Here is a 25272-nt window from a genome sequence, read left to right as displayed (position 1 = left end):
TATAGAAGGTAACAAAATGAATAATACGAGGTACACACAGTAACATACAGTGAGAAAGTAATAAAAGACTTGTATTTGTGCTATTAGTATACTTCTTTTAAACTATAAATAAGAGAGTATACTTTCAGTTGACAATACTTTTTAGATATATATTAAAGTATACTTAAGTATAACCGGCTTATACTAACAAGTATGCAGAAAAGTCTTATTAAACTTATACTTGTACTTGAACTTTTCATTGAGATGTACTTAGGTAAAGTATACCTATAAGTTCACAAAGTATACTTTAATAAACTAAAAAGTGAGCTGGAGGTATATTACTAGTAAATCAAAAGTATACCTTAAGTTAATTTGTAGTATAGTTGTTGCAGTAAAAAAAAATAAACTTAGACATAAACTAGTTGTGTAGTTGTTTAAAGTTTACTGCTGTTATACTTTAAGTTTACTTCAAGTAAAATTTTCTAAATGAAAAAGTGGGCCCATTTAATTCCAAGCACTAATAAAATAATAGTATACTACTAGTACATGACGTCACTTACTACACAGGGGATACTTAAGGAAACTTTAACTTTAGTGTACTTTATTTTGGTAAGGGAATAGAAAGAGTATTTAGGGACAAAAGGATACGATAAAGTGATAGTGATGTGATTCAAAGTCAGTATATACCTTATACGACCGATGAATCAGTCAATAGTGATAGGCTACTCTGTTTTCTCTGTATAAAAGAATATAATGCAAGAGTCAACAGAACATATTGACATAACAAAGTTTGATTTGGTCAATTATTGTGTATAATATTAAGGAGAAGGGTATAGAATAGCATAGTATATAGTCCAGTACAACACTTGTCAACAATATGACATAGTATGTAGTATATGATATATGGTAAGTATAGAATAGAATAGAAATACTTTATTGATCCCAAGCTGGGAAATCGCAGTAGGCACACTGTATATCCAGAAATCAAAACAGATGAGAAGAGAAAATATTGACATAATGTATCAAACATGAGGATTCATTTATTAGGATTAAACAAACGGGGCAGCGAAAGCAAAGCAGTGCTCTTTAATTGACAAAAGTTTAACTCACTGTGTCTCATGTATTCATAGTAAACAGAGTCATTTATACTCTGTCCGGACTAAATGTGATCCATACATGGGTCGTGCAGTCTGTCTGCCACACTGACACTTAGACTTTGTTTCCCGCGGGAAATGCGGGGCTATTTGCAACTTCTGGGGATCCGTGTGTAATTAAAAAGCGAATGGGGGATTGTGTTGAGACAATCAGCATGCCGCGGGGTTTCTCACATCCTCTGAGAAAAAGGAGGGAGGAGGAGGAGGAGGAGGAGGAGGAGGAGGGTGGAAAGAAGTTGAGTTGAGGAATTTGAATCCTGTTTGAAGGGGGAGAGAGGGAAAGAAAGAGCCAGGGGAATGTCTGAGAGAGTCTGAGGGAACCGGTGGGAAAGAGAGAGAGGGGGACTTTGGACGACAGACAGCAGGGAAATACGGTTTAAAAATAGTCTAGAAATAGATCAGACAAGTTAATCAGCGGCCCGAAAGGTTTGGTGTGCTTTTTACCGTGCGCTTTTTGCGTAAGTCAAAGTTTGGTGGACAGGGAACAACCAAAACAACAGCGTGAGGAGAAAAGCAGCAAGACTTAGGAGCAGCGCGGATCTTTTATTTATTTTTTTAGTCTGCCTCCTTAAAAAAAGGGAACCGAGACGACAGGATCCGGTTCACTTTGGTCTCATCTGTGGATAATCGCACTTTCAGCATCTGTCGGAGTCACAAGTAAACTTTTCTCACTGCTCACGTTTGGATCCCGGAGCTGCTGAGATGCGGTGATGGAGTCCGGGGATGTTTCCAAGATGACTGCTCTTCTTCTGAAGCACATTTCCAAAGGGGATCTCCTTTCAAGAAAAACCATGAGCGGGTCTAAAGGGTTCTTTTGGCTCCTCATCGTCCTTTGCTCTGCTTGGAGACCAGTAAGCGCCGGCTCACTGACAGGTAAGCAGCAGCAGCAGCAGCAGCACTTTATCCAATCTGACTAACAAACTCTTATTTGTCAACTTCAGTGCGAGTGAAAAAGTAAAATCGTAATGAAATCGTAATGAGCAATTAGCCATTCTGCTTAACTCGTTAAATGTATTTGCTTTGGGGTGGCGAGTGCAACCACAGCTGCAAGTGAGTTCCACATCTGGCCAACATGAAGGAATCCACTGCTCTCATAAAGCCTTATAACACAAGGTGATCTAAGAAAACAAGTGGAAGATTCGTGTGCACTCTTAGTTGGGACGGCAGGTACAAGGTGATGGAGGAGAGTTTGTTCTCCTGGAGTGCAGATGGAGCCTGTGTCCAGGTGCAGGTGGACACTAACGCTTTCAGTTTTGCCTTCATATGTCCCTGTGCAGTTTGTCTATTTTTATTCCATTCCTAGTTTACTTTTTTATACTTTTATTATGTATTATTTCACCGGCTCTACTTATCTGAACTGTTGGCGTCTTTGTGCTGATAAAAAATCTTTATCTTATCTCATCTTATAACTTTGACTCTTGCCGGGAACAAACCAGGTATCCACACCAGCGTTCCCACCAGTTGTGGCATTTCCGGAGAACTGAGACATTTTGAGAGATGTATTCCAGGCAGAGAAAGGGCAAGGGCTTAAAATAAATCCTGCTGGGAAGTGAGGGACTCACAACAGTAGAAACTCAGTTCATATGGCAGAACATGGAGAGAAATCGGCTGTTTTGTTTTATAAAAGGTGGAAACCAGACGGTTCTCTCCTGTTGTCCACATGCCAGGTCATTTAACATCAGCGTGGTCTGCCAATCGTCATTCAGAAGTCATTATCTGTTCTAACAATCAACTTCACTGGTAACATTTTGGAATTCATCAGCTATACTGCAGCCGGTGGGTGAAAACATGGAGTCCCTACAGGGGCCTCCACCTGTCAGCTCATGTGTTTTGACCATTATGGTCACGCTGTTTCTCTTGGAGCTGTACCTCTGCCCTCAGCAGATGCGTGACCAGGAGGGACAGAGATTAGAGACAGACACCGCCGTGATTTATAGGCTCAGACTAACGGTTTCAAAGAGAATTTTTCCCGATGCCTCAGTTCCTATTTGGATGTAGAGATGGCTGTGGCCCAGGAGCCAGGGGATGTGAGGGATGAGGAGGGGTTCAGGAGGGGCGGATGCTTTGGTTTGTGAGTCAGAGCCGGTCTGACTCAGACTCAAGCATCGAAATGATGGATGGGTTACGGGGCAAGAGTGGAGGGGGAAGAGTTGGGAGGGGAGGTGGCAAAATGTGTAGTGATGAATCCAAAGAATGGCATGAAAAGGAGGTTAAATGAGAAAAGGCCAAAGGCGCGGCAGTGAATAGAGGGGCGGAATTACGTAGTGTTAAAAAGCCAGAAAGATAAAGGAGGGAGTGAGAGGAGGATAAATGCTCAGACTGTGTCGGGTATTTTTGGTATGTGCAAGTCCACTGACACTTAACATTTTCTACGAGAGAGAGAGAGAGAGAGTGGGAGTAGAGAGGAGTGGAACAAGGACGATCATGAAAAAAAAGTGTGGGACCTCGAGGGGATTCAGGGGACAAAAGGGAAAGAGATGGAGTAGTTAAGCACAAATGAATCACTGGAGACAGGCCACACACACACACACAGACACACACACAGACACACACACAAACACACACACACACACACACACAAACACACACACACACATACACACACACACACACACACACACACACACACACACACACACACACACACACACACACACACACACACACATACACACTTTAACCTTGGCCTGCTCTCTCCGTCTACCTCTGCATTCTCATAAAAGGTTTGCAAGCTTATTATTATATGAATGCAGCACTCAGTGATGGAGAAAGAAAGTAGGGCTGTTTTTGTTCAGCGTGGCACTGGAGAAAAAAACCCAACAAAGTCAGGGCCATGCTGATTCTTGAAAGAGCTCAGCCAAGCTTAAAAATAAAGGAAGGAATGACTTTTAACGCCAAAAAGCACACAAAGACAGAGAGGCGGTGAGGCAGAGACTCAGCGGGCCTCTTCATTTATTGCACACTCCCAGAACAAGCTTTTTGAATGCTGTGTGTGTGTGTGTGTGTGTGTGTGTGTGTGTGTGTGTGTGTGTGTGTGTGTGTGTGTGTGTGTGTGTGTGTGTGTGTGTGTGTGTGTGTGTGTGTGTGTGTGTTTGTGTGTGTGTGTGTGGGTGTGAGTGTGTGTGTGTGTATTCCATGCACATTTCCAGAATCAAAGGCATGTTCTACTTATGAGTAAAATAAGAGCTGCCAAAGCATGCTATTTACATCACGTCTGTTTTCAGGAGCTGAATTGTGTGTGTTTATGTGTGTGTGTGTTAGCGTGAGATGGGTGGCGATGCAGTCCTTGGGGTCACAGCGAGGGGGGTCAGAGGTTGAAGGTTGACCATGAAACAGACTAGGAAGGCGGGTTGACAAGCTTGAGAAAATCTTTACAGGCATCACTCAGTGAAACAAGGGTGATTTATTCTTGACCTCCTGAAACTCAAGAGCACCGGCCAAGATTGCACATATGATTTTATCTTGTGTCTGTTTTATCAACGCACGGAGTTAAGGGGAACCTTGGCATGCTCTATGGATACTTTTTTATTTGATGCTGTAAAAGAAAGATCTCAGCTGGAGAGACCTACGCCTGTGTGTTTCAATGCCAAATGTGTGTTTAATGCAAGGCCACCCTTTTATCCTTGACACAGCATGCATGCCTTTCCTCAGCATTATCACAGATACCTCTCATTTCTGTTGAATGTCAAAAGCAAGAAAACGCAGAACCACTTCATACCCATCATATTTATGACGATCCTCTGTGATATTTTTCGGATTTTGAACAGATTCACAGACGACCTGCAGGCCCGTCTTTGCTGTTTGAGAGGAACCATGAATGTGTTTAGTGTTTGTGTTGAGCTCTCTGTGCTCTGACACTGTCAGAGCAGCCATCCTCTAACAAGGAGCCTTTGTCCCAGTATCAGCTCTGTCCTTCTCAGGTCAGCCCCTCTGTTAGTGAGGGACACAAGATAACTGGACTCAGCCCGGTGGGGGATAAACTCACCTGTTGTTATCATATCTCAGAGATGGCAAAGTCAACCCTGTCCAGCATAAATTAACATTTATCAGAGCGAGCACACAACCTCATCAGAAGATCAGTTGATTAATTGCTGAGTCAACATCCATTAAGTGTTTAAGCCATTCATTAAACCAAAAAGATGCTCCTTCTACCTTCTTGAATGTTGAGGTTTGCTGGTTAGGTCTGGGCGATAAGGCCAAAATGTTCTGTCCCGATTTCATATCTGGGTATGTGCAGAACAGAGGACATCGTGCTGCTTCAAAATCTGGTCATTAACAACAGTGTCTGGCTGTTCCTTGAATTTGTCTGACAAATGATTTCAGCACCAGTCCTTTTGTTGTCTCTCCAGTTTGACATTTTTGTTGGCGTCTTCCCAGAGGATTGTTTTCTTTATGTCGGCCTTAATGTCATTTGCTCTCTGTGAATACACTGGAAAGAATAATCTTTTCACACATTATATTCAATCAGCATTCAATAAACTTTAAGCAACATAATTGTGTATCATGAAATCTTCATGGGACTTTTTTGCAATACCAATTCCATTTAAAAATGGTAAATAATTATATTGAATAATCATCCAGACCTATTTTGCTACTTTTCTGTGTTTTTTGTGATTATAACATAAATACTTTTGGACAAAATTTTTTTTAAAAATAGGACTTTGAGCTGTGGGACTTTGGGATGGTTATTACACTTTTCTGACGTGATTAATTGACGAATTAAGTTAAATTATACATCAAATAATCTCCCTATACTTTTATTTATGTTGCCTTAAAGCCAGGTCATGTTGACTGTGTTCACCAGTCCTTTTTTATAAATGTTTTCAAAAAGGAAACATTTTTTGTAAAAAAACACAAAGGCACCGTGGTAAACGTAAAAGAAACGTAAAAATACCATTTTGTAAATATATAGCCTACTGTTTGTCAGGTTTATTTAACGACTAACAGCTAGTTTCGAGTCTGTATGTGTCATTTTAATTAACTTCTGATCCGGATTCTTCTCTCTCTAATCGAAGATTTGGAGTTTGAGCGAAGTCCCAATACCGTCATCTCTTCACTGGGCAAACCTGTTACGATGCACTGCACCCTGAAGGGTACTGGGGGCGAGGAAGAGGACCCCCCTGATGTGCTCTGGCTGAGAGACGGTGTGCCCCTTCAGTATGCAGACACCAACCAGTTCCAAGTCCACACGGGCAGCAATAGTTGGACGATCATGAGCACACTCAGGTAAGAAGCTGTTGTCTCTGTTACACACGATAGCTGCTTTTACATGTCAGTGGGTAAGATTGAAGATAAAGAAGATAAAGGTTCACGTGTTGTGAGGCAGCCACACCTGGCCCAAAAATGTCAGTCATGCATCTGCTGTGATTGTATTGATTTCCTGTTCCTCCACCTTATTCTTTCACCTAGTTTAACCAGTACTCACACTGGATTACGTCACCATGTTGACCTCCAGCCACGGTGGAGCACTTTGAAATTAAGTCTGGAAGAAATCCCATTGTGTCCCTTTAGAGTCATGTTTTTAATCCCAGTATGATTGGATGGAAAAATTTGCAAGAAAAATAATCTGGGTCTGTGCATCTTTCTGCCTCTATCACCCAGTTTTATCAATCTGGTGTGTCAATGCTTCCTCTCATGAAACCTGTCACTTTTATACACACAACAGTATCGAGAAGGTCCAGCTTCCCGACATGGGCTCCTATCGATGTGCTGTCCTGTCAGAAAGCCACCAGACGATGTCTGAGGAGGGGAGCATTCAGCTGGAGGGTGAGTTCTTCTTCATCTCTCTGATATACGTACACAAAGACAACCACAAAAATTTGGATTTTTAAAAGAGTCAAGACCCTGATTCAGCTAATTCTTTCTCAGGCCTTCCCCATTTCTCCGTGGAGCCCCAGCACATGTCTATAGTGGCCAACATATCCCTGAGTCTGAGCTGTGTGGCCCACGGACCTCCAGAGCCAGTCAGGGTCATCTGGCTGCAGGACGGCGCTCCTCTAAACTCCCTCCGAGACCCGGTGGCTCTGTCACCCTCCACACTCAACATCACAGGTATCATCTTTCACTCTGTTATCAAGGACACATGTACACAGCTTAGTCCTGCCCATTAAAGCATTCAACTCAATCAGCTCCTCAAGTGCTCTTTCGGTTTGTTTACACTGATACAGGCCAGTGTTCAGTGGGAATGCAATTGTTCTTTTGGGGTCTATAAAATGCAAGATTAATCCAGACAGCAGTGCAAAACACACAGATATTCAGTTTACAATTAGATAAAATGCTGCACACAAATAAACATTTTGAAAAGCTATCATAATAGAGTAAAAACGATAATCTATTTTATTGATTCATCGACTGCTCTGTCAGCATGTTAGCTCCCAAGTTTTTAAATTACTACAAACAATAAAAAAAAGAATTAGTGGCTTTGATTTAATCTATTTAGGCTGATTACAGTGTACTGCTTCAAAAGCTACACAACAACTATCTTCTATAGTTTCAAAGGCTCCCAAATCCCCCCTCCAAGACTTACAGTATACAAAACCACCAAATAACTACCCTCCCCGGAGAGAGCCGGCTGGCTGGCACAGTGCCAGTGGATCCATTGAGGACGTGCCTTGTGTGGTTGATGGGTTAAAGCAGAGCAGCAGGCACAAGAGGGCCTATTGGGGGAAGATAAATAGATGGGCAGAGGACATAGAGAGATAAAAGAAAGAAGCAAAGAAAGGAAGAGGGTTCTGTTGCTGCTTGAATGAAAACCACAGCTGCCTGCCAGATAGCTGGCCTGCAGTACGACCAGTAGTAGGAGGACGTGAAGAGCTGAGGCTGAGGCTGAGGCTGAGGCTGAGGCTGAGTCAGACGGAGGGAGGGAGGAGCGGGCGGTAGTGGTAGGATCTGGTTTGACTCATAGACTGGCTGGTGCTGACCAGGGCCTGTTTAACGGTAACCCACACTCACATCTCTGGAATGGACAGCTGCTCTGGCAGACCACTGGTCCAAACACAAATAATCTTTTAATATGCCCATAAAGAGAAATGGCACAAAGTACACTCCAACCATTAAGAAATCAAGGGCTAACTTCAAGTCTGAGGTAGTTTCCATCCACATCCAGTGGAGAGCGTAGGAACCAGAGCTCTTCCATGGGTTTAAGGGTAGGAAGCAATTGAACCAGTTAACACAACTTAATTAAGTCCGAGTGTATAATGTGTGGTTTCAAGCAGTGGCGCCCTCAGGATTTCTGAGAGAATATATGGCACTGTTTTCTCAATCTTAAGGTCACCCTAGAGGGTACTTCTTCATGTTTTATTCCCCACAGGGGCATTGACAAGGGCACTTTTGCTGCGTTTTTTTTAAACATAGGGTACTCACCCCACTCCACTCAGAATGATGTGACTTAAAATCGAGGGACTATGTTAAACAGAGCTAGAAATCCTGTACCGTTCACCAAATACTGATGAGAAAACCATCAAATTCTTATTCAAAAGCATTTGAACCATCATTGTTTCAAGTCCACTAAGTCACACATCTATCAAAATGCTAAATGTCTTATATCTTTGCAAATTGAACTGTCAGCTAAAACTATATATTTGAAGATGTGGAATTTGTGATGGGTATTTAAGTTTTTAACATTTTACTTTGATGAATCAGAAAATCATTTGATGAATCCTAGGGCTGTCCTCGATTAAAGACATCCTTTGTTGCAAAAGCACCACTTTAAAACTTTTGTTTACCAGAGATGTGCTCATAAGTTTCTGGGAAATACCACGGCATAAATTATGACCAATCCACTCGAGAAATCGGAGTTGACTTAGACCAAATTAGTCAGCTAATCAATTTATCCATGATATAAAACAATATTAACTGCAGCCTAAAATCCAGAATGCTAAAGTACATAAACAAGACAATGAACCAGTGCTAATGCTTTCTGGCTGCACTGTACACGTCAGCCAAGTAAAGAAAGCACCAGGACTTTGCTTTGTCATTCCCAGCTGTGTGGCACTGTGATACTCATGGGCTCAGGAGTTCTTCCTAGTGACCGATTATGACATTTTCAACCGGTCAGGGGATGTTGTGTTGTGGTTTGCTGATAGGGAAGGAAAGAGACAGAAGTGGCGCAATTTTGAGATGGCCTGATGAGCAGTTCATTCTCCCACACAGCCAGTGGTCATCCCTCCCTCCTTTTCCTCTCTCACAATCCCCCGCTTTACCCAGCGAGGATCGTACCCCCTGTTCTTTTTCCGGCCTCGACACAATGGAGGCATGGTGTCGTCATTGCAGAGCGACACACTGCGCGATTCTGTGCGAGTCTCAGTTCGTGGCTGATTGACAATGTCAGGGTGTTAGATAACAGTGGTAAAACTTGAATGTCACATGTTTCAGTATGTGTGTGTAAGCCTGTGTTGTGGAATGATTCGAGTGTGTGAGCATGCTGTGACTCACTTTGTGAGAGGAGTCATTCTCTGTTGAATGTCAGCGTGTGTCACAGTGTTTTGCCCCCTTCAGAGGAGCCCCAGCCTCTAGCTCAGCTTTTTACACCTGGACCTCAACGAGGCCACTCTCTTTGTTCTCAGAACTGCACTGCAAAACATGTCAGGCCGCAGACACGAAAAACCACAGTCAGTCTTAGGCAAAAAGTTTTTTTAGTTTAAAAAGCAGTCTAGGGTTTATGAACGTGGATGTAACTTGTGCATTCTAGCTGAGACTGTGCAACTGGTATAAGAATACAGTCTTCACCCTGAAAAGTCAACCAGGTCCAACTTTGGTTGAAGCTTATGTAGACATCAGATTATAAATTACAATGTTTCAACAATAAGAAATAAATGAAATTGTGTTAAACAGTTGTTTATGGTTTCAGCTCGGTTTGTCTGTTTGTCAGCAGGGTTACGAAAAAACTACTGGCCCCATTTTCATGGAAAAAAAGAACCCATTACATTTTGGAGCAGATCCAAATCACAGGGCGGATACACAATTTATTTTTCACTTCTGTCAACATTGCGAGATAGGGCGGTTGCGCTGCATTCATGTGATGTCGGAATAACCAGAGAAATTAGTTCCTGGGAAAAGTCACACTACATTAACAGTATGTCATAGGGCATGCCTTCTATTTTAGTTTTCAATAAGATCTAGCTTCAACATGTACACAGATTTCAAAGGTCTTGAAACCGTGAGAAGGTGTATGGATCAAGGCTTCACTTTAATATTTGTCTGTCAAAAATGTGATATCATTAGTTTCGTTCAAGGCTCGGTTTTGACGATATATATATCGTCAAAACAATATAAAATGGCATTTTTTTGTGTATTGCAATATTATTAACCAAATTTTTACGTAATTTGGATATTAATTCCTGCTCTGATCATGCACATTATGTACATTTTTCACTTTTTTAGTTCTTAACAAAATGGTTAGTAAGCATTACTTTATGAGAAATTATGAGAAATGTATAATGCTATATATGGTTAAGATATCTTTTCGTTCTGTATAATGCATGTTTGCGCCCAACACTTAAATGTGATGCATATTAAGCTGACAGGAGCACAGTTATTAAGGGTGAAAGGTTCCAAAGGGGGAAGATGTTGGATAGAGGGGTTACAGAAACTTTACAGGACAAATGTTTACCTTAAAAAGACCAGAACTAGTCTGATTTGAATGAAATGTCAGAATTGATGTGTTTGTGCAGTCCAATCTCTTAAACACTTACTAACCCCAAAACTAATCACAACAGTGTTGACAGAGAGATCACGTTACCTTATGGAAACTATTACCCTCACATTATTCTCACTTCAGTCTGAACTTTCACACCGTTTCTCACGTCGACATTATGTGAAACTCAGCATGCTGAGCAAGGATTCTCGGTTTTAAAAGCCTCTAAATGTTCCCGCTTCACATGCATGTTTCCTTTTTTTTTGCCAGGTTTGAACAGGACCAGCACTTTTTCTTGTGAGGCCCATAACCGCAAAGGTGTGGCCACCTCTGGATCTGGTACCATCACTGGTAGGTCCCTCACTGTGAAAGCACAAACAGTTCTTTCAGTTTAGACACACTTTTCCTGTTTTCAATTGTTCATTGCATAATTCCTTGATTTTAAATCATTTATAAGTATTTTTGTGTCTTCTTTCTGTCTTTAGTTCTCCCATCGCAGCCTAAGAATCTGAGAGCTGCGGAGATCACTCCGACCAGTCTCCGTTTATCATGGCAGCCTGGATTTGGAGGCGACTACCCAATAATCCGTTGCTCTGTTCAGGTGAGACAACATAAGATAAATGTGAGAGGAGAATACCACAACTGGCTGAGAAAACCTGTCAGTGCTGACTGTTTGACCTGCATGTTATACAAATACATCACTCGCCCTATATTTGCTGGGCTCTGCAGACCAGAGCCTTACCTTTTACAAGCCTACATTTAAAGAATAGAGAGCTTGCTTCTCTTTCTTCTCTTAACTCATCCTCCACCCCTCCCTGCTTTATTCATGTACCAGTGGATCAGGTTTCACTCTGGGAAAGTGGCCTCCTGGACTAATCTTATGTAGCACCACTCCCTCTCTTCTCTCTGCCACTACCCTGCTCTGTGGTCATTACAGCTCGTAGCTGAGAGAAGGAACATTTTCTCCTGGAGAAGGGAACAGCGCTGCAGCACCACCCCTAAACGTCTGGTTCTAATAAAGCTGCCCCTCATACCTCTCGCTGTTCTTGCCCCCTCCCTTCCCCCTCAGCCCTCCCTCACCCCCTTCACCCTCACGGGGGAACAAGGCGAGGGGCCGGCTTCAGCAGAATGGGGCAAGAATTTGAATTTAACGGTCCATTGTGTGGAGAAGAGAAACATGAAAAAAAAGCTACAGAGTGGAGAGCAGAAAGATGTTACTGTGCTCCACCAAGGAAGCATAGAATAGAAAGAAAGACAGAAAGAGAGAAACAAAGAAAGACAGAAAGAAAGAAAGTCAGTTAAATAAAACAGGAACAGGCAGTGACAGCAGGTATTGTGGGTCTGAGCCATACAAGGGGAATGCAGGCTGAAGTGTGAGTCAGATCTGAGCTGTACAATGAGATTAAACACACTTGTTTACAGGCTGGGTGGTGAATCATTGAGTCAGAATGACTCTCTCTCACACACGCATTCATACGGTCCTCATTCATACAACCAAATATTTCTTGGGATCACCTGACTCACGCGATGAATACAAATCTCCGTCCCGTCTACTTATGTGACCTCAGAATACTCATATTGTTTTTAAAGTGAAAGCAGAGCACACAGGCACCTGCTGCTCACACACCTTATCTGTGTGTGGCTGCTCATTTAGGCCATCATTTATAGGTTTCAGCTCTGACTGTAAAGCCCACTCTCTGAAGTGCAGCCAGTAGCCTGCAGGAGCTGCTTAATAATGAGCAATGCACCAGAATAATGATCCAGCCCGGCAACTTTAATGTGGTTTAAAGATTGCTGCAATGAAGGATTTTTCCAGCCTTGTGTTCCTCTTTAAAAGTGTTTACCATACAAGAGAGTTTGCAGAGGCAGCAGGTTTCTGCCTGTGATTTTTATTGGATTGCTTCTGCTTTCAGTGCACCTTACTGAGCCTGGGTCACATTCAAAACAGTATGGAAGCAGATTTGACAGTTTTTTGGCAATTAGTCGACATGACTATCCCCCACCACCAACCTCGCATATTTACTTCATACCAGTTAATGTGCATAGGGAAAATAATGCTAGAACTCTACTAACTAAACATTAAAAGACACAATCTTTTTTTCATCAAATCTGATTTTATTTTAACCATTTATTTTCAACTCTGATTTAAAGGTTTTGTGTGTAACATTAGTCAAGGTAAGCTAAAGTGGGCCAGTTGGCTGTGGCTCGGCTGCACGCCGTAGATCTGCCGTTGGTTACTTTCCAATTGAATCCAGTTGCTTTCTATCACAAAAAAGACTTTGCATTGCATTACTCTGCATATGTTTGTATCTCTATAGTTTACTTAGATTCAGGAATGTGTTGGAAGCGATTTTTCCATCAGTTTTTAGTTTTTCTACTGTGCGCATTCTAAAAACGCTGTTTGTGCTATAAAGCAATAAAACAATTTGAAATCCAGTGTAAAGGCAGGTAGGCTGTCCATCTCCTTAGCAGTATTGTTTTTACATAATGTAGTAAATAAAAATGTAACAAACTAAACTTTGTTATCTGAATGTTCCAGGCCAAACATTCTGGAGAATCCTTCACAACAGGCCCGGATAAGATGATCCACAACCAGAATGTGAACATCCCACCAACCACGCACCTCATCGGGGACCTGGAGCCCCACAGCCTCTATGCTGTCAGGGTGGCCTGTCACAGCAGCCAGGGCCCATCGGACTGGTCGCCCTGGGTGGAGCTACGCACCAAAGAAGGAGGTGAGGCCTCAGAGAGAGGAGATGTTTGTTTTCACTCTGGATGTGTGTGTGGGGGTCACCTCCTCTGAAGTGAGTCAAGGTCAAAGCTGTGATATCTGGCTACTGATTAAGTCCACGTCTCCTCCCACTCCTGCTGTGTACTGCAACCAGTGCAAGACAGATGCTTCACTGGGACGAGGCATGCTTCCTTCACCAAGGATCACTTTATTGAACTATGAAATAATACATTTTCATTGCACATTTGCACATAAATACCCAGGATGTAGCATTAGAATTGAACTGCTTTTTAACCTCTAAAGATACCAGGACTTACAGGGTGGGATTTACCAAGGAGCAAGTCTTATCCCTCATTTCCACTGAATGGTTTAACTCAACTCAACTCACTTATGGTTTCATCATTGTCTTTTACCAGTGCGGATAGTAGTCCCTCAGTGAAGGCGGGATTCTTAGCTGGTCGCCATAGTGAAACATGTGAAATTGCCACTACATCAACAACACTCAACACAATACTGGCTGAATCCTTTCAATGGCAACGATGTCTGCATTGTACGGCGTAGTGTATGAAGTGTATGGTATAGTTTTGTGAATTGCCATTTTTTAAAGATAGCAAATTAACAGTAGCTTGACTGTCTGAATATACTTTGTGCAGAATGTCCCGTGTTCCACTAGAGAAAATTCTCTCTGACCAATCCATTGCCTGCAGTGTTTTAAGTTCACCGGATCAACTCGCTTGGAACCTCGTCCGAGGTGGTACCAAAAAACGTACCAAATACTATCAACTTTATATACATAAATACAAATATATATAACTTTTCCTAATGGAAAAACAATGAAAAAAATTTAGTAGAGCTTTGCAGTCCCATGTACTCTCTCAGCTGCCTGAATGCTCAAAAATACTTAAATATGAAAGATGCCTGTTGCTTTCTTGTTGATTTTGTTTTATTGTTTCCAGGTTTTAATAGGTCAACTCGAGTTTAACTTTAAGATATACGTCAGTCAGCAGTGGTTGGTCTGCCAAGTGGAGCTTGTCACAGCCAGTTATGCTGAGTTCCGTTGTAATCCGAAATCGGGAACAATTTCTGAGTCAGGCTTGTAGTAAGGGCAGAAGTGTAATAGGAACATGTGTGTGTGTGTGTGTGTGTGTGTGTGTGTGTGTGTGTGTGTGTGTGTGTGTGTGTGTGTGTGTGTGTGTGTTTGTGTGTGTGGATTTAAAGAGGAACATATAGCGGAAGGACCGGAAGTAGATAGGTGAATGAGTGTCAATAAAGTTAAAAAAGAGCAAATAAGTCATGTCACACACATAGTGACTGTGACCGTGACAAGATGGAGGCTCTGAAAGGACAGGCTCGTTTGCAGTTACATCTTACTTCCACAGAGGCCGCTTGAAACAAGGTATCTCAAATCTTATGGATTATGACTTTAAGTCTAAATCTGAAATCATCACTATTTTCTCGCTCACACAAAGGTTGATGGCTGTGAATGTTTTAATCTTGGACTGCAGCTGGGCTCTAATGATCTTTTATGTGCTGACTGTTTTCTGTCTTGCCTCCAAATCAAGCTGCTAAGGCTCCAAAGAGTCACCTACAGTGGCCGCTGGGAGTATTTGACAGCTTAGTGAAAGACAGTGAGACACCTAAAGGGATGCCGTTAATTATCATGGGTGCTTTACATTTTTTCTCAGCTTGTTTGGCGGTGAATTGAATTCTCTTCAGGTTTAATTCTGTCGACTGCTTTTCTGCTTGTTGATAGCAACGAGTCAAGAGGATGGAGTTACAGTGCACTACAGTTAGTCATACTATTCCTTCCTGTGCCCCTTTAACTTAGTCTGTGTTTATGAAGAATACCAGACACGAGTCACTGCACCTCTACAGACTTTCAAATGTAAACTCTTGAGGTAGAAGGCTGACTGGTATTGAAGGGACAGAGTAGGTAGAGGTGGAGGCGGTGGTGAGGGAGGGAGGACGTTAAATTCTCCTGAAAGGCTTCAGTTAGGATCGCAGCACTGTGTCCAAACTGTAACGCTGGGCTGCTGTGTGTTTGAGTTTAAACTGAGGTGGGATTTTCCATGCCAGCTCATGCTGTCTCTATCCCTGGATGAATAGGAATGGAAACAGCGCACACTAAGAGGAGAGATATGCCACAGGACGGATGATGGGGGCTTTCCATAATGGAAGCTTCTCATAACATGAAAACACTTCGGTATAGCATTTCTCAAAAATAGGAAAATGGAGAAGTAGAACTCCTTGAATTGTTTCTGTAAAGGAGAAGGACAGATAGTGGTTTTGAGATACGCTGGCTACAGTTCGGATTTTCAACTTTCAGTTCTTTATTCGACAGAGATTTAGAAAGCTCTGTTTTGTTTCAGTGGAAATAAGTGTTTTGCCAAATGATATAATTTCCCTTTGGACAGTATTGTTTAATCCTTCAGCTCTCTCTGCACTTGTCCTAATGAGTCAGAGGATGAAAAAAAGCGGAAGATAAGATTCAGCTGGTGGTCCGACTGTAGTTCAAGAGGCATTGGAGGTCAAAGGGAGTGAGGGAATGAAGGGAGAGGTAGACTGCTCACAGCTCACACATACAGTATTTTCCACATCTCTCTCTCTTTGGTGACAAAACTCCCATATGGCTCTATTGTTGAGCCTGAACTCTTTCTTTCTGCTCCATTTGTTTCTCCTTAAGAAGTTGTGCAAATAAATGCTTCACTATCTCTTTACATGTGTCATCCTGGCGTAGACATCCCCATTTGCTGCTCCTCCTAAATTCCCAAGTGTTTCCCTTCGTTGCAGACTCTTCTTCTGCCAGCTCCTTTTTGTTCTCACATTCATCCTCCATTTCTCTCAAGTAGACTGAGATCACTTTCTCTCATTTTGTTGCAAAGGTCTTATCCAGCCTCAAATCCTACAAACAGCACTGAGGAATTAATGTATTTCTTTCATCAAACAAGCATACAAAACTTTTTTTTTCCTCAATCCAATCTTTTATCTTCACTTCTTCATCTCTCATTTCCCCCCTTTTTTGACCTTTGATATCCACTTCCAGAGCACACAGCTATAGGCACTGTGGGAAAAACAAAAAGAGGGCTTGATGGTGGGAGAAGGCAAGGAATGGATAGACGAGCAGGGAAACAAGGGAAGGGGGCGTTTTGAGAAAACACTCATTTAGCTATTTTCCCAAAGAGCACTGTTTTTCCCCGGAGGATGAGGCAAGGGGGGGGGGGGGGGGGTGGCAGACGACCCATGTCACCCCCTAATCCTAAAACTTCAAAGACATTAACATATACTGTATATTCTGTGAATGCATTTTCCTATCACCCCCTAAAATACCTCCAGAAAGCCCTCTTTCCAAAAAACAAAGTGAATGATCTAAGACCGGGTGTGGCAACATTGTCAAGTGTTATTGTGCACTTAGTTTTTTGCACTGAAAAAGGCAACTAAGTGACTTCTGATTGCCTCTGCACATCTGTCTGTACCGCTAAAGTGACGCCAGAAGTAATCCGGAGATATAGGACTCACTGTTCTGAGGGAAGTTAGTCACGATGATGTGGCACAAAACACACACACACACACACACACACACACACACGTGTCACATTTAATTCTGTCTAATATTACTGCCAGCAAAGGACTCAATTTGCTGAAGACAGACAAAAGCATAAAAGTTGGAACTTTGATGACATTTCTGATGACACTAACGTTTGTGCGCTGACTGATCTGGGAAACATGTTTCCCGTGTAGTGCTGAGTTTGTTTTTATTTATGGAGAACAGACTCCAGATCCCAGGGTTATGAGTCAACTTTTTTTGGCTTAAGGAGGACCCTTTTCCATCCATGTGTTGACCTACGTGGAGACTAAGAGGGCCAGATGAAGCGTACACAGAGAGAAACAGAGGAACAGCCCTGACTCTGAACGATGTTTAAATGCTTCCAAGCATGGTTATCCGACACTGCTTCTGCAACAGCAACATGAAACAGGATGTGAAACAGTAGTCTGCTGCGAATGCAGATGTCAACCTCTTCTGCTGTGAACTAATTGTGGCTCAAAAGTGTTTGTTCCTCAGCCTCTTGCCAAGACTGGGCTGCTTTCATGTGGAAGACAAAGGAGCAACATCAGGCATTTTTTCCTCTGTACTTTCTGCATTTCAGAAAACGGCACCAGCACACATTTTTTGGTTTTCCTTTTGAAACTCCCCAAATTTCTCAACTTGAGTACTTTCAACTGTCCCCCGCCCCCGCCCCCCCTACAAAGTTTTACGTTAACGTTTCTTGAACTCAAAGTTCCATGACGAAAAAGAGAGGCATTACCAGAAAGACGGCAACGAGGGAGAAGAAAACTTGGAAAGGAGGCGATGGAGTCATGTTGGAGGGAGGACTGGGAGAGAGAAAGGGATGAAGAGGGAAGGAGAAAGGGAGAGTCGGAGAAAGGGAGAAAGGGAGCGGGTAGGCAACAAAGAGGTGGAGAAGGAGGGCAGAGGGAGAGAGAGAGACCGACAGATGACGGATCATAGGTGGAGACGAACTGCTGGAACGAACTTGACTTGGAGGTTGTTTTCGTTTTAGAGCAGGGACCGCATGTGGAAACAATCATCTGCCAAACGCTTCCTGATAACATCATCCATATAGGCTGGGCCATGTTTCCCAAACTCACAGTGACTTGGTGTGTGTGTGTGTGTGTGTGTGTGTGTGTGTGTGTGTGTGTGTGTGTGTGTGTGTGTGTGTGTGTGTGTGTGTGTGGGTGTGTGTGTGTGTGTGTGGGTGTCCAACTAGTTTGTGTGACTTTGTAAGCCTGCAGAGAGTGAGAAGCAAAGACAAAGAGAACCTTAACTCAAGTGGCAAGAAAAGAAATACGCAGCGTGAAAAGGTTCTTGGATTTCTGTGCTGTACAGAGCATCAATCTCACACACACACACACACACATGCACAAATTCCTCACACACTATTTGTAGCATTTTATCCAGCATAGTTTTTCTGTCCACTGGGTATTTGTGCTGCCAGCAGCCTTTTTTCACTCTCTGCTCCAGAGAGCCAGAAAAGAAAAGGCAGGCGAGGGAATGAAGCAGAAACAGGGATGGACCGACAGTATGAAGGAGGGAGACACAGGCCTCAGCATGTGTCCATCTGAGTTTGGTCGGCCGTGGCTTCTGAACTCAGCTAATCGCCCCTGTCTGCGGTGCTCTTAGCTAGCCTTTTTTGTCCTAATAAAGCTGAATTCTCCAAATTCCCTGACATCTTCCCCTTCCAGCTGTTGTACTTATCCACACCCTAGAGGCTCCAGGCTGTCAAAACAACACACGCCTGGCTAACCCCCAGCCCACTGGCCCCTGGCCACCGAGCCCACAGGCACAGCACTGCCGACGCTCCTCGTTCATGCCCAAAATCTTTTGACACGCACGCAGCCACACCCTGAGCTACATGCTCATCCAATCTTACAACAACTCTACCAGTAAAAAACAACCTGAAAAAGTGTTTGTAAGTTCTGTTGTGTTTTGTGTTTCAGTGCCAGAAAACCCACCTGTGAACGTGAGCGCGGTGTTAAACGGGACCGAGGTGCTGATGACGTGGGAGGAGCCTCCAGGGAAGCTGAATGGAGAACTGCAGGGCTACATGGTGGAGTACAGCACACCTGCGACACAGCAGGTCAGTCAACAAAACACAGACGCGATGGTTCATGACCTTGTTCATCACAGCAGAAATAAAAAAATATTAAATCTGCATGATTTCTCTCTTTTCTGTTGTTTACAGTTTGTCGTTGACACCGGATTGGACACTGAGCTGTCAATCAATCTGTCCGTCCCCTTGTCCAATGTGTCTTTTCGAGTGTGTGCCTATACAGGGGCAGGGCCAGGACCCTGGACCCCCACTCAGACCCTCACACTGATTTCTCCGGGTGAGTGACAAGCAGGATTCGGAGGTTTACTTTAAATATGTTTTCGGATACAATTACTGTTGTTGGTAACCTAATCCAGGTATCACAACATTAAAGTAACGTAGCAGGATTACTTTCTGTTGTTCTCTTTTTCTGCTCTAAATACAAAATAATGAGTGAAGTGTTGTTATTTGTGTTCATGTGCATGGTAGTATATAGTTCTTTATATAATAATAATAATCCTGCTAATGACCCCCTTCTTTACTAAATGTATCAGTAATCTGATTACATATTTTCTTCTGTAACTTTAACAGAAGGCAGTTACCTTTTATTTGTATCATAATTATGTATTCATGCATTCCCTCACTCTGCAAGTCTGGTGACAAGAAGTTTGAAAATAACACATCTAACGTGACACATGATTGCTGAAATAGATGATTTAAGATGAATTTGTTTTGGAATCTGCATCCTTTTGTAAGAAACAGTCTTTTTTTAGCTTCAGCTTTTTTTTTATAAAGATAATAATCAGTTTTACTAGAATGTGTCAGGTGCTGTTTTGTATAAATTCCCCGCGGATAAACATGTTATTTCAGTTTTTACGAAACAAAATATGTTGTTTTTCTCCTGAAAATCAAAATATTGACATGACTTTTTTTTCCCTCCCACAGAAATGGAGGAATTTAGAGGTGAGTAATGAGCGTCCTTGCACATGCAAACAGACAAACATGCTCCTCCAGAGTGACACGTAATGACACAGTGACAGTGGAAGTGAGCTCATGGAGTTTTTTCCACCGCAGGACTTCTCTTTCTTATTCTGTGTCACTGGGTTCCTCCGCGAGCCTGAAAGTTCCTTCCTGTGTATCTCAGAGAAAAAAGGAAGGAAGAGAAAAAAAGAGAAGAGAGGATCTCAGGGAGAGAGAAGAGGAAGAGGGGTGGTGGTGGGGGGATCAGGAGACGCATCATAAATATTTATAACAGGCAAGAACAGTGTAGCATCTCTGTTTGCTTAGTCTAATAGAGCCAGCCAGACAATTCAAACAACAAGAATGGCAGATAAAAAAGAGGCTAGGAAAGCGGGGGAGGGGGTGTGTGAATTAGTGGACAAGTGGGAAAACAGTGGGTGGAGGTCGTGGAAGAATAGCAGTAGTTTTGGGAGGTAGCTGAAAGTAAATTCAGTGTGAGAGATGGGACAGCAAGAACTCAGACAAAGTAGGGGAAAGAGCATATTTTTTAAACTAAGACGAGCAGTGTTTCGATTCAGCTCGACAAATATGGAGGGTAGGACTGAGGACGCTTAGTCGATGTGACCAGTTGAAACATATTTGCTCTCAAAATAATGCTAAATTTGTATTGAATAAGTAAACATTGTCTTCTCACAAGAAAATAAATAATGCTGCATTTGTATTCAATAAGTAAACATTGTCTTCTCACAAGGAAATAAATAATGCTGCATTTGTATTGAATAAGTAAACATTGTCTTCTCACAAGGAAATAAAGATGGTGTAGTTCCTTTACAGCCCTTATAAGAGGATAATGGGGGAGATTCTGTCATACTTGCCAAGCTTACTGTATGTGCGTGTAATAAGAATGGAGAAAATAAAAATTGTACACACCATGATATAATAATAATAATAATAATAATAATAATAATAATAATAATAATAATAATAATGTTTATTTGACATAGCATATTTTACAGACAAAGTCACAAAGTGTTTCACATGATAAAATTGTTAAAATAAGACCCAAACGGTAAAATGAGCAAGCACAAAATAAATATCAATGAAAATAAAAGTTAAAGCTAAGCATTCTGGAAAAAAAAAGCAAACATGAGACAAAAGCCAGCTAAAACAAGTGAGTCGTCAGCTGCTTTTTAAAAGCATCAACAGAGGCCACAGAGCGTGAGACAATAGGACGGTTGCTCCACAGACCGGTGCTCCACAGAGTTGGAGCCACCTCTTCAAGGTCACCTTTAGTTTTTAGGCGGTGATAAAACAGTAGTAGGCTGTCACGCGTAACTAAATGTATCAATAATAACATTGCTTTACATTTTTTTCCTTTACATTCAAATGATGAAATAAATCCAAAAATTGTCCCTGTTTTCTTGTCACTTGAGTTGCTCCATAAATGCTCACCTTAAAGGGCACACATGACTAAAGCCTCATCTGTCTCTGTCCACACCCCTTCCCTTCCCTCAGGTCCAGGATCGCCCCCGGCCTTTTCCTGGCACTGGTGGTATGTGGTGATGGCCATTGCCGGCGCCGTGTCCATAGCTGTGCTCATGGCTGTTTATGTGGCCAAGCTGCGGCGCAAGGAGACGAGATTTGGGTGCGTAGGCTGTTGGCGCTCCTCGTGGGTGAAAGGGAGGGACTCGATTGCTGTGCCAAACCAAAAATCTTCACTGTTTTCCAGCTCCTTGACCCAGTTGCCTCACTTATGCATGCATTCTGCAGCATTTGGAAGGAGTAAAAAACATCTGTTTTGAAAGCCCAACGGTCATTCTTCTGAATTATGGAGCAATGCCCTGTTTTCAGCTGTGTTTACACATCTGCTGCAGAGACCTCTCATTGTGTTTTGCCCTGATTTGTATGATGTGTGTATGCATTCACAGAGAGGCGTTTGAACCCATGATGGAGAGCGGAGAGCTGGTTGTCAGGTACCGTGCTCGCCGCACCTACAGCCGCAGAACTACAGAGGCAACATGTGAGTTCCCCTCTCTGCCCCTGCATGTTACTTGGAAACATGAGACTATATATTTCCTCCAGACTGTCCCTTCAGCAGTAAGAGATTACTCTCTCAGCGTGCCCAAACCTGCCCCTGTCCCCAGGAGAGATAGTGATACAAAAAACATAGCTTAATAGCATCTTCTCTCACGCCCTGGGCTCAGATCAGACAGTAACTCTTTGGCTGTAATGACACGTAATGACAGTTCTATCCGCATTTCAGGACAGGAATCACGTCCGTGGTTTGTTTGGTTGATCAAAGGCAGGAATGCAAACAACTAAGGGTTAATTAATTCCTCACAGCTGTGAAAACAGCCCCGGAGTGTTAGCCGACATACTCCACAACAACACTGTGCCCCTTATACTCTTTTAAAGCAAAAGTTGATCTTTTTATATAATCCAGCAAGTTGAAGTGAAGTTAATCCATTTGTGAAGGTGTGAAAGCAGAATTCACTTTGACTTTATACCATTTTAGACATTTTACTGTCAGGGCAGAGCAGAGGAAGGAGGTGGGACAGGAGAGGGGAAATCAAGATAACAGTACATTGAGGGAAAGGGGATACATCAGGGAGAGAGTGATTTGACGTACCCCACATATGAATGAGATTTCAAACTGAAGCAGCCTGTAACAACAGATGAGGAGTTACTTCACTGCTCTGTCTCGTCCGGGCGGAGCTACGACCTCCTGCTGCTGGAATAGAAAGCAGTGGTTTGCAGTGGTTTGTGTATCACCAGCCGGCAGCCCCTGGGAGTCCTCATGATTACAGACACAGATACGCACCTGTAAACAACACAGCATACTGACTCAAATTTCACACAGCTGGGTCACATTCAAGCCGTGACATTGTCCCAGGTGTATGCACAATATTTGTGTGAACGTCATACACAAGTCTCAGCTTGCTGCAGCCACAAAGAGGCCAGGGGAAAGGCAAATCGTATTCAGTGAGTAAAATGAGACCAGCCAAAAAAAAAAGAGATGTGGAGATAATGTGTAGTCTGAGTGAATGGGGGAAAGCTAGCTGGGAATAAAGGAATGGGTCGGACTGGAGGGATTTACCAGTATTTTTCAGTAAAGTTTCTCAGGACAAAGTCGAACCCTGGGGCTCAGGTTATTGCATGCATTGGCTCATAGCTGGTCACACCAGCATTTGTTGGAACATGCCTGCGGACTGAGCACATTGTTGTTGGACGCGTGGCAGATTGATAGTGTAGCGGCAGCTGGAGGGGGATCTCTGATGCGTGTCGTTGCCTTGTCATATTCTGGCCCAGATGTGAAAACAGGGCTAATGTCTAATGTCAGTCTGCTCACCCCCATGCAGCTCCGTGACAGCCAGCTGCTGGAAGGGAATCAGGAATATTTCAATCACATTAAATCCTCTGACCTCAACTCCCCGAACAGGTTCCCTCCAGGATCACAAAGGCCACGTGTCCCACACCTGAAAACTGGTCTGAGAGGACAGGCAGATACTCTAGCTTTTTAGTTTTTTTGACTCTATTTTCAGCTGGTCTTGGTTCCGGTTTTGTTTATTTTTTGTTTTATTTTTCAAAAAGGTTATTTCAGTGTAGTCTCAAATCTTAAAGGGGACATATCATGGAAACTTTGCACATACATTTGGGTCATCTGGAGTGCCTATCAACTCTCAAACTGTAAACCAAGATAACCGAAGCGCTGCTTAGATCAGAAAACAAGTCATTCAACAAGAACTACTTTTGCAAAGGTGCACCATATTTTTCTCTCAAGTCAATCAAAGCAGACTGGGCTTTTTTTTCTGGAGAAAAATAATGTTTTTTTTTCGAACATTAAAGCATGTAAACATCTTTTAGTTGAAACCCAAAATACAAGTATGAACCTGAACGTGGGCAACCTTTAAGCTTTATTTTTCTGGGTTTGTTTGGTTTTCATTAAGGTCTTAATTTATTGTTTTATTTTATTTTATTACCAAAACCCTGTTTGCAGTGTGGGTCAAACACTGACTCATTTATAAAATACAAATTCAAATAATGTAATGTTGAGCCCACTTTAAAATCTATTCTTTTGCAATAACAACCCAATAAAAACTAAAAAGATTCAATTAAAATAAAATCTGGTGGGGTTTACAAGAAGACCGGATCGTTTTAGTTCAGTTATGGTCTTATTTTTCCCATTGTTATTCAGGCAGTGTTTATTAACACTTTGTTCTTGGCATAGTGTTGTGCATTGCGGTTTTATATATCTGGCTGTTTTTCTCTCTCTTCCGTGTTGTTCATTAAAGTGCTTTGCGCCTTAAACACCGTTAAAATTCCTTGTTTTTTCCCCCTCAGTGAACAGCCTGGGCATCAGCGACGAGCTGAAGCAGAAGCTCCAAGACGTGATGGTGGACAGACATAAACTAACCCTTGGAAAGACCCTGGGAGAAGGTACTGCAGTGTTTCGTCTTGTGTTTCTAACTGTGTCAGTCTCATTTCTGGGACAGCCTGGAGTTAATGTGTACAGTTTAAGTACAGGGAGTGGCTGACTAACAGCATGGTGAAAAGTGCATTTCTGTTGACTTATTAATGTATATCAGCGTTGGTAAACAAGGACTTATCTAGCGTGGCTTTCTTTCCACTTATCTCCAGTCATTTCTGTCCGACACAAATAAGGGTTGTGTGGTGTAACAGTTAAGTGATAACCTCACTGCCCTGTACTGTGTGAAGTTAGGATACCGACCACTCTTCACTGTTTAATAAGGCATTTAATGCTGTTGCCTCTAATTTGGGTGTTTGTTTTAATTGTAATTTCTCTCTTCAGGGGAGTTTGGCTCTGTGATGGAGGGGCTGCTGACTCAGGAGGAGTCTGCTCTCAAAGTTGCTGTCAAGACTATGAAGAGTGAGTAGACAGTAAAAGTACTCAGCAATCTCCACAATGAATCCCTTCTTCTTGGGAACACAGGCCAATTGATGGACATCCCCTCGGGTCAGAAATTAACAAGTGTTGGGGGCAACAATTTCAGCTTTTGATCAGAAAACAGATATCGGCGTAAAAAATATTGGCAGAAGAAAAAGTTGACCACACATTGACCGCAGTGCCAGAGTAAAGACAGTTGTAGACTCCAAAGTTGAGGGGAAAGGAAGAATCTGTAGGGACTAAAAATTGGGAAAAACAGCGCCACCCTCCTATGTGACATCTCTGCCAGTTTCAAGCTGTGGCGATGAAAACAAAGTGGT

General features: G+C 42.5%; 1 protein-coding gene across 1 annotated transcript in view; it reads left to right on the top strand.

The window, feature by feature from the left end:
• Positions 1-1412: 1412 nt before the first annotated feature.
• axl (AXL receptor tyrosine kinase) overlaps positions 1413-25272 on the top strand; it is a 31922-nt gene continuing 8062 nt past the window's right edge. The window contains exons 1-14 of the mRNA XM_083914677.1: positions 1413-2006; positions 6149-6359; positions 6799-6899; positions 7002-7184; positions 11038-11118; positions 11253-11368; positions 13307-13502; positions 18995-19134; positions 19240-19384; positions 20032-20049; positions 21562-21691; positions 21975-22066; positions 24388-24483; positions 24857-24934. Coding sequence (XP_083770803.1) covers positions 1844-2006; positions 6149-6359; positions 6799-6899; positions 7002-7184; positions 11038-11118; positions 11253-11368; positions 13307-13502; positions 18995-19134; positions 19240-19384; positions 20032-20049; positions 21562-21691; positions 21975-22066; positions 24388-24483; positions 24857-24934 — 1750 coding nt within the window. The 5' untranslated portion in view covers positions 1413-1843. The remainder of the gene's footprint in view (positions 2007-6148; positions 6360-6798; positions 6900-7001; positions 7185-11037; positions 11119-11252; positions 11369-13306; positions 13503-18994; positions 19135-19239; positions 19385-20031; positions 20050-21561; positions 21692-21974; positions 22067-24387; positions 24484-24856; positions 24935-25272) is intronic.

This window comes from Echiichthys vipera, assembly GCF_963691815.1.
Source record: "Echiichthys vipera genome assembly, chromosome: 5".
NCBI lineage: Eukaryota > Metazoa > Chordata > Actinopteri > Perciformes > Trachinidae > Echiichthys > Echiichthys vipera.
The sequence above is the reverse complement of the archived record's forward strand: the minus strand, read 5'-3'. Positions and strand labels throughout refer to the sequence as shown.